Source organism: Macrobrachium nipponense, chromosome 12 (assembly GCF_015104395.2).
Source record: "Macrobrachium nipponense isolate FS-2020 chromosome 12, ASM1510439v2, whole genome shotgun sequence".
NCBI classification, from domain to species: Eukaryota; Metazoa; Arthropoda; class Malacostraca; order Decapoda; family Palaemonidae; genus Macrobrachium; species Macrobrachium nipponense.
In genome coordinates, this window is record NC_087205.1 from 20,465,349 (window position 1) to 20,482,848 (window position 17,500).

At 37.6% G+C, this 17,500-nt stretch overlaps 1 protein-coding gene across 1 annotated transcript in view; it reads right to left on the minus strand.

Moving 5' to 3' along the window:
• LOC135224751 (glutamic acid-rich protein-like) overlaps positions 1 to 17,115 on the minus strand; it is a 59,564-nt gene extending 42,449 nt beyond the window's left edge. The window contains exon 1 of the mRNA XM_064264077.1: positions 16,923 to 17,115. Coding sequence (XP_064120147.1) covers positions 16,923 to 17,115 — 193 coding nt within the window. The remainder of the gene's footprint in view (positions 1 to 16,922) is intronic.
• Positions 17,116 to 17,500: the final 385 nt, after the last annotated feature.

The following is a 17,500-nucleotide window of genomic DNA, read 5'->3' on the forward strand; positions in this document are numbered from 1 at the left end:
ACACTCTCCATTTGTGCAAATATCTTGTTTTGATAGTGTGGGTACCATATCATATTGCAATATTCAAGTGGACTACGAACATATGTTTTATAAAGCATAATCATGTGTTCAGCTTTTCTTGTTTTGAAGTGCCGTAACAACATTCCCATTTTTGCTTTACATTTTGCCAACAGAGTTGCTATTTGATCATTGCATAACATGTTCCTATTCATCATCACACCAAGGTCTTTAACTGCTTCCTTATTTGTGATGGTCTCATTATTAGGTCCCTTATATGCATATAGCTTTCTTTCTCTGTCTCCATAATTTATGATTCAAATTTATCAGAGTTAAATACCATCCTATTTACCTCTGCCCAATCATATACTTTGTTAAGGTCTCTTTGTAGAGCGTTCCTATCTTCATCACAATAATTTCTCTACTTATTCTTGTGTCATCTGCGAAACTACTCACTACCGAATCCTTAACATTATTGGCTATGTCTTCAATCATAATAACAAACAGTATTGCAGCTAACACCGTACCTTGCGGCACACCGGATATTACCTTGGCTTCATCCGATTTCTCGTCGTTTGCAATAACTATCTGTTTTCTGTTGTGTAAAAATTCTTTTAACCATCTTCCTACTTTATCCACGATATTGTGTTTTCTAATTTTCTTCGCTAATATATTATGGTCTACTTTATCAAAAGCTTTTGCAAAGTCTAAATAAACCACATCTGTTTCATTTCCGCTTTTCATATTTTTGAATATGTTCTCACGGTGGACTAACAGTTGGGTTTGTGTACTTTTTCCGGGTACGAAACCATGTTGTCCTTTATTTTTTATTAAATGTTTCATAATATTTTTCTTCATTACCCTTTCATACACTTTCATAATATGTGATGTTAGACTCACAGGCCTATAATTACTTGCCTCTAGTCTTGATCCACTTTTGAAAGTAGGGGTAATATATGCTAATTTGTGCTCATCATAAATCTTGCCTGTATCTACACTTTGTCTTAATAATATTGCAAGTGGCTTTGCGATAGAATGAACTACTTTCTTTAACAAAATAGCAGGAATTCCATCAGGCCCTGCAGCAGCTCCATTTTTAATTTCATTAATAGCCTGCACAATATCAGCTTCATTAATATCAGTCAGCTAAATATTCACTATTTTCATCCCTTACTTCTATATCATTATCTTCATTATCTATTCTAGGAGGGGTGAATTCTCTCTTATATCGTTCTGCCAGTATGTTGCAAATTTACCTTTTTTTTTTTTCATTCGTTAATCTCCCTTCAATTCTCAGAGGGCCTATTTCTATTCTTCTTTTATTCATCTTCTTCGCATATGAGTATAATAGTTTGGGGTTTTGCTTGATATTTAATAGGGTTTTTTCTTCCAAGTCCCGTTTTTCATTTTCTTTTGATTGTATAATCGTTTTGTCTGCATTTTCTATCTTACTTTTTAGTTCTATAACTTTCCATGCATTTTTTTCTTTTGTAAGACCTTTTTTCCACTTTCTGATTTTCTGGAACAAGATCCTTCTGTCTCTTTGTATGCATGAATGATGTTTACTTTTCTTCTTCGGTATATATTTTTCCACTATTTTCTCCAATATTTTATATAATATCTCCGTATTTACCCTTATGTCATCACTTACGAAAATGTTATCCCAATCTTTGTTTAATTCTTCATTAATTTCTGACCATTTTATATTTTTACTGTAGAAGTTTATTTTCCATATCCTTCCCACTTTTTCATTTCTTGCTTATCTCTATTTTCACTTGCTTTGGAATGAACTGTTAATTCTATGACATTATGGTCTGAAATACTCGCATTATAAACTATTATTTCTTTAACATAATTCATCTCGTTCACAAATACTAGGTCTAAAGTATTTTCCTTTCTTGTTGGCAGGTGATTTATTTGTTGAATGTTGTATTCTAGTAGCATATCTAATAGCTTTTCAAATTGCCTCTTATCTTCTGCACTACTATTACTCTCTTTTTTATATGTATAAGTACAACCACAATCTCCTATTCGTTCTTTCCATTCTACGAAAGGAAAGTTGAAGTCACCAGATAGGAGAATAGTCCAGTCCTTGTGATTTCTACATATATCATCCAATTTTTCAATTATTAAGTCAAACTCTTTAGTATTAGGAGGAGGTCTATATATTACTATGTTCATCAATTTTTCAGATTCAAATTCTACCGCTATTAGTTCACATTCTGAGTTACTATATTTCTCATATATTTTTCCTTGTTTTTTGTCTTTCCCATATATTGCGGTTCCCCCTTGATTCCTATTTTTTCATCTGATCTATAAGTTTGGAACCCTTTTATTTGATCATCATTCCCAGTCTCTTGGGAATACCAGGTTTCACTTATATTCATTATATCTATTTTCTTTTCATTTTGGGTTAGTTCTTCTAAGTACTCTATTTTTCTTTTTGAGTTACTCGTAACTAAACCCTGCGCATTCATCACTATGATGGTTTGCGTGTTTTCTCCTTCATTTAATACTGGTAGTAATAAGGATTTTCCCATGTCTCTTTCCTGTTCTGTATGTTGTTATTTTTTTCATTTCCAGAAATTCTGACATTAAAAAATCCAACTTTTCATAATATTTGATCTTCCTTCATCATAATTATTCATTTTGTGTCTGAATCTGCAATTTTCTCCGTTTCTGCAATATCCTCTTGCATAATAAATACAGTTATTATCTCTTGAGTAGAATTTCGGAGCTGATGCTTTGAAATTTTTTGCTGACACCTCTGCATATCTCATTGGTGGTTTGCTTTTCTCTTTTACCTGATATTCTTGATTTCTCTCTTTATTTGTTTCTTTCTTATTTTGGATTTTATTACTTGGTTGGTTATTTATTTGATTATGATTCCATGGCTACAGGGTGCATATATTTGCATTTTTTGTCGAACTACATCCTTTTCCTTCTTTTAGGTTTTACATATTTTTGGATGCAGATCTCTGCAATCATCCCCATATCCATCTAAGTATGCACATTTACCATATATTTCATAGTTTTGACATATCTTAGGATGTTTGTAGTAACATCTTTCTCCAAATCTGCAATTCCCTCTTTTCAAAAGGTTGCAGATTTGTCTTTCTGTCTATTTTTTCCTCTTTCCCGTCATTGTATAGATCTGGTAGAGCCTCTTCGGGATTTGCTTTTCTGTTGTCATATCGTAATTTATTTCTTCGTAGGTATGCTGCTTTATTGCCTCATATGTAGTATCAATGAGTATCTCTGCATCCATACTTTTATCTTGTTCTTTGTTTTCCTTATTTTTTTCTGTCATTTCATTTTTGTTTACTTCTCTTCCGTTTTCCTCTTCTTCTTTTTCTTTTTCTTCTTCTTCTTCCTCTTCCTCTTCTTCTTCATCCTCAACTATTTGTACATTCAATCTTGATTTAATAACATTGTCTATCCATGATAGACATGTTGAACAAAAAATTCTTGTATCTTTTCTCAAATCTTGTATTACCTCAGCACACTGTGGATGGGTCGGAATGTTGCATGCAGCACATTTTCTGATTAGGTTTTGTGGATTGACTATGCTATACCAAACCTTACACAGTTTGCATGCTTTTGGCATTCTTTTTCCTAATGCATCAATTAGGATATTCACAAGATTCACCTTATTCATTTTCTTGTCGGAAATATGTTGGTTTATGTATATTTTCTTTATGAGTCTCTTGACCACTTGGATTTTATTTGGAACTTCTTCAATTATTTTCAAGATGTTTTCATTAGATTTGTTCCAGTTTGAAGGATTATATCCTTCTAATATATCTATGAATGCTTTTGTATCTTTTTGGTTAGGACTGTTGCTGATTTCATAGATGAGAAATGCCAGTTCCCTTCCTGCTACCTCATCGTATTGCGAATCTGCTAAACACGCCAAATTACGCCACCTCTTCCCGCAGAGAGAGATAACAGTTGAAGGTTATTTGATAGTAAGTGTGACACGAGCAGACAGAGAGAGAGAGAGAGAGAGAGAGAGAGAGAGAGAGAGAGAGAGAGAGAGAGATACCAGTTGAAGGGTATTCGATAGTAAATGTGGCAGAGAGAGAGAGAGAGAGAGAGAGAGAGAGAGAGAGAGAGAGAGAGAGAGAGAGAGAGGGGTAACAGTTGAAGGTTATTTGATAGTAAGTGTGGCAGGAACAAGACAGACAGACAGACAGACAGAGAGAGAGAGATGCCAGTTGAAGGGTATTCGATAGTAAATGTGGGAGAGAGAGAGAGAGAGAGATACCAGTTGAAGGTTATTCGATAGTAAATGTGGCAGAGAGAGAGAGAGAGAGAGAGAGAGAGAGAGAGAGAGAGAGAGAGAGAGAAACAGTTGAAGGCCCCTGATTTGCCATAGTAAGTGTGGCAGGAACAGAGATGAGAGAGAGAGAGAGAGACGAGATGAGAGAGAGAGAGATTAGATTTGTGTAATTCAGAACAGAGAGAATTAGTATTGTGGATATTCAAGAAAGAGAGATAACAGTTGAAAGTTATTTGATAGTAAGTGTGGCAGGAGCAGAGAGAGAGAGAGAGAGAGAGAGAGAGAGAGAGAGAGAGAGAGAGAGAGAGAGAGATACCATTTGAAGGGTATTCGATAATAAATGTGGCAGAGAGAGAGAGAGAGATACCAGTTGAAGGTTATTCGATAGTAAATGTGGAGAGAGAGAGAGAGAGAGAGAGATAACAGTTGAAGGTTATTTGATAGTAAGTGTGGCAGGAACAGAGAGAAAGACAGACAGAGAGAGAGAGAGAGAGAACGAAAACTTTGGTAAATATAGTCAAAGGGTTATGCAGCCGTAATTGGCCAAAGTACAAAGCCACTGTATACGAATGAGCTTCAAGCTCCCATAATATTTAGTCTCCCCGACTTTGGTCTGCGTCTGGTGGAGCTTGGAAATAAGGGTGGGCCGCTCTAGAGGGACTGACTCACTCACTTTGCTGTATGAAATGTTTGGCATGCATGAGAGAGCACAGCGGAGCACGTGCTTGCATATTCTTCCTGTACAAAAAGAAGAGGGAAACGAAGAGGAAGAGGAAGAGGAAAGAGACAGAGAAACATCTCTCGAGATGTGGACCGATAAACGAATAGAATATGAGATGAGATAAGTCTTGGGTATTTTGGCGTTTGTTTTAGTGGTCATCAGGGTTACAATTCGCGTTTTGGATGAAAGATTTGCCACGGTACAATTGGTTAGGCTTGCCAAAGTCGATACGTTTGGGGTTTTATGATTCTTCCTTGTAAGTATTGGATTGTCATTTTAGATATTGCTTCTTATATTCTTTATTATGTCTATTGTATTATTTTTTTATTTCACGTACTCTTGACGTTTTCGTGAAATTTGGGCTTTGTTACTTTTTCCTCATATTTATAATACATTCCATGAGTATTTTTTATTGTACTTATGTCGTATCTATATATTTACGTATCTTTATCTTACTATATATATATATATATATATATATAAATATATATATATATATATATCTATATATATAGGTGTATATACATACATTTTATATTTATGCTTGTGTATATATAGTATATATACACTTTGTAAAGTTTCTTTTTATGTTTTAGTGATGGGGTTAATATTAACTTACTTATATATGTATATATAGGTATTATATATATATATATATATATATATATATATATATATCTACGTGTATATATATATATATATATATATATATATATATATATATATATATATATATATATATATATATATTGCGCGTGTGGATGTGTGCGTTTGTGCATTAGAAAGAACAAGCAAAATATAAGTTCATTTATATCGTTGAGACTCCTCGCGAACAAAACATTTACTCCTCCCATACTTCTCCGAAAAGAGAATAAAGGAGTAGTAGCACCAAAGCGAAGAATATAACCGTTCTTCCGCCAGTTGCAAAGGAACTTTTCAATTTCAGCTTGCATGGGGCAGGGCCGTTCAACTTCGTTCGAGCGAATAAAACTCTCGAAATGAACGACTCCGTGGCGCTTTCTTCCTCTAAGTAGTTCATGAAGTTCCGTTCTTCGCGGACATTAGCCTAGATCCCTTCTGTGCGCTGAACTTTTGTTGTCTCTCTTATTATTTATTAATAATTATTATTATTATTATTATTATTAATTATAATTATTATTATTATTATTATTATTATTGTGTATCTCTGCAAATATATTTTAAAATCAAGAGATAAGCAGAGAAATTTTGAGAATCTTTACGATTCTGGGAAGTTTACTGTTTACTTTTGTTTTCAAATATATTTGTTCAGATACATATCTGTAGATTGTTTTCTCCATTTTAAGACTCATGCTATTATTATTATTATTATTATTATTATTATTATTTTTTTTTTTTTTTTTTTTTTTTTGCTCTATCACAGTCCTCCAATTCGACTGGGTGGTATTTATAGTGTGGGGTTCCGGGTTGCATCCTGCCTCCTTAGGAGTCCATCACTTTTCTTACTATGTGTGCCGTTTCTAGGATCACACTCTCTGCATCAGTCCTGGAGCTACTTCAGCCTCTAGTTTTTCTAGATTCCTTTTCAGGGATCTTGGGATCGTGCCTAGTGCTCCTATGATTATGGGTACGATTTCCACTGGCATATCCCATACCTTCTTATTTCTATTTTCAGATCTTGATACTTATCCATTTTTTCCCTCTCTTTCTCTTCAACTCTGGTGTCCCATGGTATTGCGACATCAATGAGTGATACTTTCTTCTTGACTTTGTCAATCAACGTCACGTCTGGTCTGTTTGCACGTATCACCCTATCCGTTCTGATACCATAGTCCCAGAGGATCTTTGCCTGATCGTTTTCTATCACTCCTTCAGGTTGGTGCTCGTACACCCTTATTACTGCAAGGTAGCTGATGTTTCTTGCACAGGCTCCAGTGTAGGGCTTTTGCCACTGAATCATGCCTCTTTTTGTACTGGTTTTGTGTAAGTGCCGGGCATTCACTTGCTATGTGGTTTATGGTTTCATTTTTCGTATTGCACTTCCTACATATGGGAGAGATGTTATTTCCGTCTATCGTACTTTGAACATATCTGGTTCTTAGGGCCTGATCTTGTGCCGCTGTTATATTCCTTCAGTTTCCTTCTTTAGCTCTCCCCTCTGTAGCCATTGCCAATTGTCATCGCTGGCTAGTTCTTTAGTCTGTCTCATGTATTGTCCGTGCATTGGTTTGTTGTGCCATTCCTCTGTTCTTTCTGTCTTTCTCCTGCTCTGTATATTTCTGGGTCTTCGTCTACTTTTATTAGTCCTTCTTCCCATGCACTCTTTAGCCACTCGTCTTCACTGGTTTTCGAGTATTGCCCCAGCGCTCTGTTTTTCGATGTTGACGCAGTCCTCTATACTTAGTAGTCCTCTCCCTCCTTCCTTTCGTGTTATGTATAGTCTGTCCGTATTTGCTCTTGGGTGTAAGTGCTTTGTGTATTGTCATTTGTTTTCCTGGTTTTCTGATCTATGCTGCGGAGTTCTGCCTTCGTCCATTCCACTATTCCTGCGCTGTATCTGATTACTGGGCACTGGCCCAATGTGGGTTTTATGGCTTTTATTCATATGTTTCCGGCGTTGAGTTTTGACTTGAGTATCGCCTTGAGTCCTCTGCATATATTCTTCCTGATCGTGTCCTTCATCTCTTGGTGTTTTATATCTCCTCCTTCCATTATTCCCAGGTATTTGTATCCTGTCTCATCTATGTGTTTGATGTTGCTCCCATCTGGTAGCTTTATCCCTTCAGTTCTCGCTTACTTTGCCATTTTTGTAAGTTGAACTAAGGCGCCCAATTTTTCTATTCCAAAAAACGCCATCCTGATGTCCCCAGATACAATCCTTACAGTCTGGATTAGGGTATCTATTTCCTTGATGCTCTTACCATACAGCTTGATGTCGTCCATGAACATCAGATGGTTGATTTTGTTGCCTCTTTTCTTGAGTTGGTACCCGGCATCCATCTTCTGTAGTACTTTTGTCATGGGAATCATGGCTACTACGAAGAGTAGTGGGGACAGTGAGTCGCCCTGGAAGATCCCTCTCCTGATATTAACCTCTGCTAGTCTTATTCCTGAGCTTGTAAGTATTGTATTCCAGTTGCGCATTGTATTTTGAGGAAGCTGATGGTATTTTCCTCTGCCCCATATATTTTCAGGCATTCTATTAGCCATGTGTGTGGTATCATGTCGAAGGCTTTCTTATAGTCTATCCATGCCATGCTTAGGTTGGTTTTCTTCTCCTACTGTTCTTCATTACCATTTTGTCTATCAGGAGCTGGTCTTTTGTGCCCTTACACTTCCTTCTGCAGCCTTTCTGTTGGTGGGGGATGGTGTTTGTCTCCTCTAGGTAGTTGTATAGCCTTTCACTGATGATACCTGTTAGTAACTTCCACATTATTGGTAGGCATGTGAATAGGCCTGTAGTTACTGGCTATATTTCCCTTACTCTTGTCTTTTTGTACTAAGGATGTTCTTCCTGTGGTCATCCATTTGGGTGCTTGGTGATTTGAGATACAATGCTGGAGTTGTTCTGCTATTCGTGGGTGTAGGGCCTTGAAGTTTTTTGAGCCAGTATCCATGGACTTCATCGGGAACCTGGGGCTTTCCAGTTTGGCATTTTCTTTAGTTGGTGTCTGACTGTGTCTGTCGTGATGTCTGTGATCTTTGTTTTATTCTCCCTGTTTCTTCTTCCTTGACTTCCTGAGCCATGTTGCATGTTTGTTGTGTGATACCGGATTGCTCCATATGTTTTCCCAGAGTCTCTTACTTGGTTCGGCTTCAGGAATTTCTGGGTGGTTGTCTTCCCCTCTTAGTTGGCTGTATAGTCTTTTCTGGTTGGTTCCGAATAGTTTGTTCTGTTGGTGAGCCCACCTTATTCCTGTTCATGTACCGTTGGATCTTGTGTGCTTTGGCCTTAAGCCTCTTGTTTTACATCTTCTATTGTGTGTTTAGTCCCCTCTCTTGTACTTTGTATTTCTCGTTGAGTTCCTCCCTTGTTTTCTTGCTTCTTAGCCTTTTTTCTGCCATCTCTTTCAGTTTACTCAAGTCAGATCGCATCACATGATTTGCTTTTCCAGGCGCCTTTCCAAGGAGGTTGCTGTTTTGGTTTCTGTTGGGTTGGTTGTGACGGTGGTGTTGGTGTTCGAATCCCCATCAGTTCTGCTACTAATCTTGCTCCTGCATATGTCAAGTTATTTGTTTCTGTGATACTGGTGGTGTGTATTAGGCCCATTATTCATTGACCTCACTTGTTTTCTCCCTTAATTTTTCCTTGGTTGTAGGCTTTCATGGAGGGGATCTTGTTCTCTCTGTATCTGGCTCCATCCATTGTCTAATCTTTTCTACCCATTCCGTCCTCTCTGTTACTTCGTCGGTGTTTCTTCGTGTGTCGTTGTTTGATACTTCATCCTCTCTGTCGTCTTCTGTGGCATCGTCTCTCAGTTCGTCTTCGTGTAATTCGTTGTCGTGTGACATTTCCCTTTCCAGTTCTTCTCTTTCTGTTGGGGAGAGCCAGTTCTTTTTCTTTATGTTCCTTACTTGGTCTGCCAGCCTATGTTTCTTTCCCTGTTTGGGGGGTGTTATTTCCTCTCATTCCAGATGTTGATCAATCTTCTTATATACCTCTCTCCGTCGGGTTGCTTCTGATGTAGCATCTCCATATTTCCTTATTTTCTTCTCTTGTCCATTTCTTCCTTTTTGCCTCTGTAGCTCCAATCTCAGGCTGTTGATTACTGTCGTGGTTTTGATCAGTTGCTGGATGACGACCTCCAAGTACCTGACCGTCTTCCCCTACAATTGGGTTGAATACCTGGTTGCCGGACGAGGCTCCTCTGTTGCCAGAGGTTCCATTTACGTCGTTGTCGTTTATTCCTTCATTTCTTTCCATCATTGCTGAGTTTTGCTATTTAACCCATAGCTGGACCCTACCCCATCAGGGATAGGTACTCATTTACAGCTGAGTAGACTGAGGAAATTATGGTAAAGATCCTTTCCCAAGGAATCAACGCCGAGGAGAGCGGTCACCCATCCAACGACTGACCAGCCCCAATGTTGCTTAACTTGACTTAAGTCTATTTTGGACAACTTTCCCTCTCTTCTCTCTCTTCGTTTACCTTAGAATATTAATAAAACTAATAATAATACTTTATGGAGTTTAAAGCATCTTTTGGTTCACACACGAAGCTTAAGTTATTAAATGACTGATGGATTGTTCTTGAACGAAAGGTGAAAATAGCTGAAATTTAGTAAAATTATATAACTGTTAATAAAAAGACCGAAGAAACGCTTGAAAAGGAAAAGGTGTCCCAACGAACTTTATACAAAAACGTTTAGTATCTATGGTACATCGCCAGCTTAACTCCTTCCCCCTCTTGTGGGGTTGGGTACCCTAGACTAAACTAATCCCACATTAAGTGGCTAGTCCAAAATTTTGGATATCTGAAAACTTAATATTGGTCGGAGTTGCCTCTGCCTTTTTCTAATCCACACTCCTTAATAGGGAGCATGACCATTCATATATATTGCTGTCGACAGGTTCGATGTCGAGTGTTCTTATTTATTTTAATTATTTTCAGTAGTCAAGTTTGATCTCAATTGTTTTTTTGTTTTTTTTGAGTGCTCCTGTTTTTTTTTTTTTTTTTTTTTTTTTTTTTAGTTCGATGTGTTATTTTTGGTGTCGTCCGGTTATTTTTCGAGTTGTCAGTGTTCATACCGTGTTGTCAGTTTTAATATCATGTTGTCAGTTTTGATTTCGTGTTGTCAATTAATTTCATGTTATCGGTTTTAATTTCGTGTTTTAGTTTTAATTTCGTGTTGTCTGTTTTGATTTCGTATTGTCGGTCTGATATATCTACGTGATTCGGTAGCAGCCCATCCATCATCGGTCATGAAAATAAAGAGCATTATTCTCCATGATTAGGAGCAGGACTAGCCAAGACAAAGCGGGAGATTACTGATAAGGTCATAGAAATAAGAGTTGTTTACATGCGAAATCCTTCACAATTATTTTAAAATTTTTTTTAGAACGTCTGGGATACCATTTTTGCTAAAACCTCCAAGAGATACCTGAATATTTGAAACTGGTGGAATTTATACATTTATTCAATTTTAAATAAAAAAAAATATCTTATTAATTGCATTCAGTATATGACAGAAAATATCTTCCATTGTTAATTATTTGAGGATCTATTTCGTTATCGTGCAAACGTTTTGCTAAACTGCCGTCACAACAGCAAAGGTCAACGTCGGTCATTTTTATTGTCATTGTTGGCAGGCACTCGCCCCTTGACCTCTCCGTCAGTTGGTTATTAATATCCCCAAGCCTGTATAACCATTAAAAGTGAAGAAATTTGTTTTCATGAAGGCAACGAAATTACTTTTTCTATGATATGAAAGCAAACAGCAGGAAAACACACACACACACACACACACACACACGAAGGGTGAGATATTAAAGTGACTGAACAGAAAAGTATTGTGCTTATCTGAAATGAGATTGCTAATAAACTGATGAGCCACTGACATGAAGTCTCTCTCTCTCTCTCTCTCTCTCTCTCTCTCTCTCTCTCTCTCTCTCTCTCTCTGCATACGTTTTTGACTAGAGGTTGCGGTAAAGGATGTCATCAAGTATTGTTATTTCGCCATGATGCATTGTTGATAATATGCTGTCATTGTTCTCGAGTTGATAACCACACTCTGGGGATATGATTATATGGATGGTGTCTGCGTGTTATTGAATGGCTGTAGATAGGAAACTCACTGCATTCGTTACAATAAAATGGTTCAGTATTGGCTCACTGTAAATTTCTCTGTCGCTCAAGAGATTTTCACAGGTATGCTTCCTCCAACTGCTAAGCCTATCATGAATTCCTTTTGTCAAACATTTCCTCTCCCCCACAGCCGCGTCATACACTTTCTAAGGTCACGACAGTGCTCCTCGTGCGCGCCTGACGTATCGAGTTTGACTTGATTGCTCGTGTTTACTAGTTTGCCCTTCTTTGTTGTATGGATAATTCTATCAACGTGGATAGTTCCTCACTGGACGAGTGGGTTCTGTACTCGACTATCAATCTGGTGGCTCGAGTTCGCTTTCCGCCGCAGCCAGGTAGGATTCAGAAAAAATTATTTCTGGTGATTAGAAATTAATTTCTAGGGTAATGTGGTTCGGATCCCACAATAAGCTGTAGGTCCCGTTGCTAAGAAACTAATTTGTTCGTAGCCACGTAAGAAAATCAAATCCCTCCGGCCAGCCCTAGGAGAGCTGTTAATCAGCTCAGTGGTCTGGTTAAACTAAGACACTTAATCTTTCCCTGAAGCTTTTTATCTCTCTCTCTGTGTGTGTGTGTGTGTGTGTGTGTGAGACAATAAAAAAGCAAGGAGAAGCCACCAACCTAGACAGCAGTAACAATGACCTTACTGCTCTTATAGACAGCTGGGAACTAAGCAACAGCTTAGATGGTCTGCGGCATGTCAGTTTACTACTATGCTTTCAAAATATTTGTAACTAATACTTTGTAATCGCTGCTACTTTATCTGTCCTAAGTAAGCTGATGATGAAAAGACATTCTGCGGACCTTCATCTTTTTTTTTCTTCTAGAGAGAGAGAGAGAGAGAGAGAGAGAGAGAGAGAGAGAGAGAGAATTAAAGTTCTGATTTTGTGAATGATGGCTGTTTTGATTATTTTGTGACTCCTTCAGTTGTAATATAAAAACTAACGTTCACCAAGGCCATATATCATAGAGTATATTATATATATATTATAATATATATATATATAGTATATATATGTATATATATATAGATATATATATATATATATATATATATATATGATATAGAGAGAGAGAGAGAGAGAGAGAGAGAGAGAGAGAGAGAGAGAGAAAGGACTACTGTTGAATCCGCGATCCTGTGAATGATGGTCGTTTTAAAACAGTGGAGTCTCGTGTTTGTCTCTGGGGTCGTCTGCGAATTCTTCCGTTGACATGGCTTAGGTCGTCTGGGTTCGATAGTGTTAGCGTTTCTCAGGCAGCTTCTGGACTTTGTCGATGGGATTTCAGAATCGGGGAGAAGTGACAGAATCAAATGGGCTCCCAGAGAGAGAGAGAGAGAGAGAGAGAGAGAGAGAGAGAGAGAGACGGCGCCCTGTTTACTTTAGAACGAGACAAAGAAGGAAGGAGAGACCCAGGAAACCTCTCTAATGAGAGATAGAAGGCAAATAGATATATAAACATAGTTGCTTGAGAGAGAGAGAGATAAACGTGGTTGCTTTTATGAGAGAGACGGAGAGATAAGATAAACGTGGTTGCTTTTATAAGAGAGAGAGAAAGAGAGAGAGAGAGAACCTTTTTACTTTAGATAATTTAAGAGAAAAAAAAGTGGCAAGATATGAACCTGGTTGCCTGAGAGAGAGAGAGAGAGAGAGAGAGAGAGAGAGAGAGAGAGAGAGAGAGAGAGAGAGAGAGAGAGAGAGAGAACCTGGTTTTATTCCATATAACTTTTAAAAATCTACAAATATAAACAGGCAAAATAAAACAAATGAATGCAGTTTTTAGTAGGCTTTGCAAAAAGAAAAGAAAATGAACATAGTAATCTCTCTTCTGAATTACTTGAGTCTTGAGCATTATATAACTGATACACTGACACTAGGGCAAGGCGGGCATTGCCATTATACATTATACATTGACAAATTGTGCATTTATGATTTACGTTGTGAAATTGAGGGAGATACGAAAAATAATAACACAGAAATGCATTTATAATATACATTCAGTAGTAGGTGTTTAGTTCAAGAGTTGTCTGATCATGGAAAAATATATACGTAGTTTTTATTTATTCCTATTTCGACGAAAGCGCTCCTTATTTCTACCTTGTTTTACATTTATGGAAAAACAAATGAGATAGTTACTTGTTAATGCTTCGGCATTCTGTGAGCTACTTCGCCATTTACTGTACTGCTAAGAAGATCAATTGGATATGCATAATTTACTGTCGCTGAAATCTTACATACATACATACTTACGCGTGCGCACACAAACATTACACACACACAAACACACACACACATACATACATACATACATACATACATACCTACATACATTAAGTAAAGGGCAATATTAAAAATAACTGTTGACGTTTCACTGCATAAGTGCTTTCATGTCTTTCTGAACTATTTGCCTTAACAGTGAATGACTCTAGTCAGAAATAAAATAACACAACCTCTAATGCCTCATTCATAAGTAACTGTTGAATTGTTCATAAGCCTCTTGTGCTGAACATTCAATTAGAAATGACTACTACTCCTGTACTAGTTAGCGGTTCATCTTATGAAGTGCCAATATAAAGTAGTACCTCAAGGCACAGGAACTCCTAGTAAGTAGTCGGTGTGTCCACAGAGTGAAATGCACAGAATGGTCACTGGCGTATTCATATTTTAATTGCTGAATCGTGTTTAAAACGGCCTGTGCATAACGCTTCCACGACATTAGCTGCTTGCTTCAGACACTTACAAAAAAGTTATTCTTTTGAAGGGTAAACAAACCTTCAAGTGTCAGAGATAGAATTCGGAAGCGTTTAGTACGTATTAATGCAATCTCACATTCAACTGAAAGCTTATATCCACTTAGAACGAGTCCCTTCCACCGTAACATTCCTTTCAATAAATAAATGTCCCTGAAAAAGACTTCAAACTGGCGAACCCCACATTTCGTTAAATCATTGTAATGAAATGCGGTAAGAGTCCCACCAACGCCGGGCGAAAGGCCATCAGGAAATCCTGGGGGAAAATCTGATTGTGCCCCAACAACCCGAAATAGAATCTGATAAGTGTGGAAAAACCTTTGCATAGCGATTGATTCCATTCCGTTGGTGAAAGGAGAGAGGGAGGGAGGGAGGAGATACACTCCTGAATTTATGCATGATTCCCGTAATGAAAAGAAGCAGTCTCTCTCTCTCTCTCGTTACAGTAAGTCTCCTTTTTTTTGGTTGTAATCCAGATACCAATTTACTTCTTTGCCTCCTCTCTCTCTCTCTCTCTCTCTCTCTCTCTCTCTCTCTCTCTAGATATGGGGAAAATGTTACGTATCTCATTTCGCGAAATGTATCAGTCTTGGCAACAGGTGCCGTTTGTATATATATAAAGGAAGGTGGAATCGTCTTGTAGATTTGACAGAACTAAACTGTGGGATTCCTTACCTGCTTTTGTGGTGGCGGGAGATTTTAATATTCTTGATATTTTTTTTTTCGCAATATAACACTATTGTAAAATTCATGGAAATCACTCAGATAAGCAGATTCACGGGGATATATAAAAGGCAGTGTAAGTTTTATGAACGTACATATTCCTGTGCATATGACTGTAGGTATATTAGAGAAATATCATTTATATTTTTTAAATTTATTCCCATAAATTGGTGTCTATAACGTACACACACACACACACACACACCACACACACACACACATAGATATATATTATATATATATATATATATATATATTATATATATATATATATATAAATATATATATATATTATAGATATATATATATATGATATCATAATATATATATATGTGTGTGTATGTATGTATATACACATACATTCATATGAAGAAACACATACTCTTACATACATAGACGAACCCCTGACCCCCGTAGACCTTTTACACAGAAAATCCCGAAGCAATCTGACTGCCACTGGGAACGATGTACAAGGTAGGATGATCCTTCCCAAATCTGAAAATCCTTTAAATCGCTGTAACTTCGTCGACGCAGAATCCTATGTAGTAGAGCATTCATCGGGGAGGGACAGAAAAAGTGAGAGAGAGAGAGAGAGAGAGAGAGAGAGAGAGAGAGAGAGAGAGAGAGAGAGAGGAGAGAGAGAGAAACCTTTCACTCTCGAAATTGCTGGAAAAACGGAAGCTGTTCGGATATAGTGGACGATTGAAAATGACATTTGGACACTTCCAGCGTCATGAAAATGAAAGTCTATCGGGTTGTTACCATATTATTTGTGTGTGTATGAGAGAGAGAAGAGAGAGAGAGAGAGAGAGAGAGAGAGAGAGAGAGAGAGAGAGAGAGAACGGTCAGCGGGATATGAAACTTTTCAGGTTATTGATGAAGATAGATACATTTATAATTAACAGGTTTAAGGAAATTTATTTTATTATCGCAGTTTTATAAGATTATAAATCTTATAAGAAAATCATATATATATATATATATATATATTATATATATGTGTGTGTGTGTGTGTGTGTGTGTGTGCGTGCGTGTGTTTGTGGCGTTAAGAAGGAAAGCTTTGTTTTTTTCTTAACTCTAGTTTAATGCAGTTTGATTTGTTGATGATTAATTAAAATTCGCTCTTAATGACTGTTATCAACATTTTTTCAGCGTTTTTCTTGAGGGATGTTCATTATCAGTAAAAATAAATGTGAACATCATTGCAGTATATAAAAAAAAAAATTCCTCTGATCATCTCGTAACTGCAATTCACACATATTCATACTTGGCCTGATACCCCCAGGCGAGTCCACTTGGATTATAATTACTGCGGTTAATGAGGCTTGTCATTCTCATCTATCTTATTGCAGCTTCCTAATATTGTATGGCGCGTCCTTGCAACGGTCGAATTAATGAGCCCGCTGAATTGTAGTCTGTCGAAAATTACCCCCCCCCCCCCCCCCCCCCCCCCCCACCACCACCACCCCCCCCCCCCCCCCCCCTCCACCACCAATTCTGATGCGCGGAGATCAGTGGCCGTGATTTTGTACTTGTCGAAATTTTGTACTCCTTTGAAAGGGGTAGCGCCGTCGAGCGTACCTCACACGGTGCACTGTAGGCATTGCTAAAGGGTGTTTGGTGCTTCCCTTCGGCCCTTAGCTGCATTTAATCTTTAATCTTTACACTTTTCCTTTTGCTCTGTTCTCTCTTCCTTTCTTTCATTTTGCTGTCCAACTTCTCTGACTTTTACAAGTTCCACCTTTAGATCATTCTGCTGCATCTCCTTTATTTTCTTGATCTCCTGACCTCGCTGTTCAACCACTCCAACGTCCTCCTTTGACTGTATTGAGGAGCGCTGAATGACAGAAAGTGTCATCGTGTTTTGCTTCATATTTTAAATTTCTTAAATCAGTCTTGTCGAAAATATGTCTACATCAGAGGTCAGTGGACCGAGCAGCTGAAAATACCCGTATCTTGCCCAGGCTCGAAGAAACGAGAAGGAATATAAGACAGGAGGAAGCAAGACGTCTTATAGATTGTCAACTGGGATTTTATTCTTATTGAGACCGATTAAGCGAGCAACCTGGTGTCTGTATCTAGACCAGACAAAAAATGTCAGGAAAGAAGAAAAAGAAGAAGAAGAAGAACTGGGTTTGATCCCGAATACTGAAAGATGTCAAATGTTTGGAAACCCGGAAGTAGGAAGAGAAAGCTTAAAGTTAGTTCATTCTCCCGGAGAATCGAATGCAGTCGGATCCGGC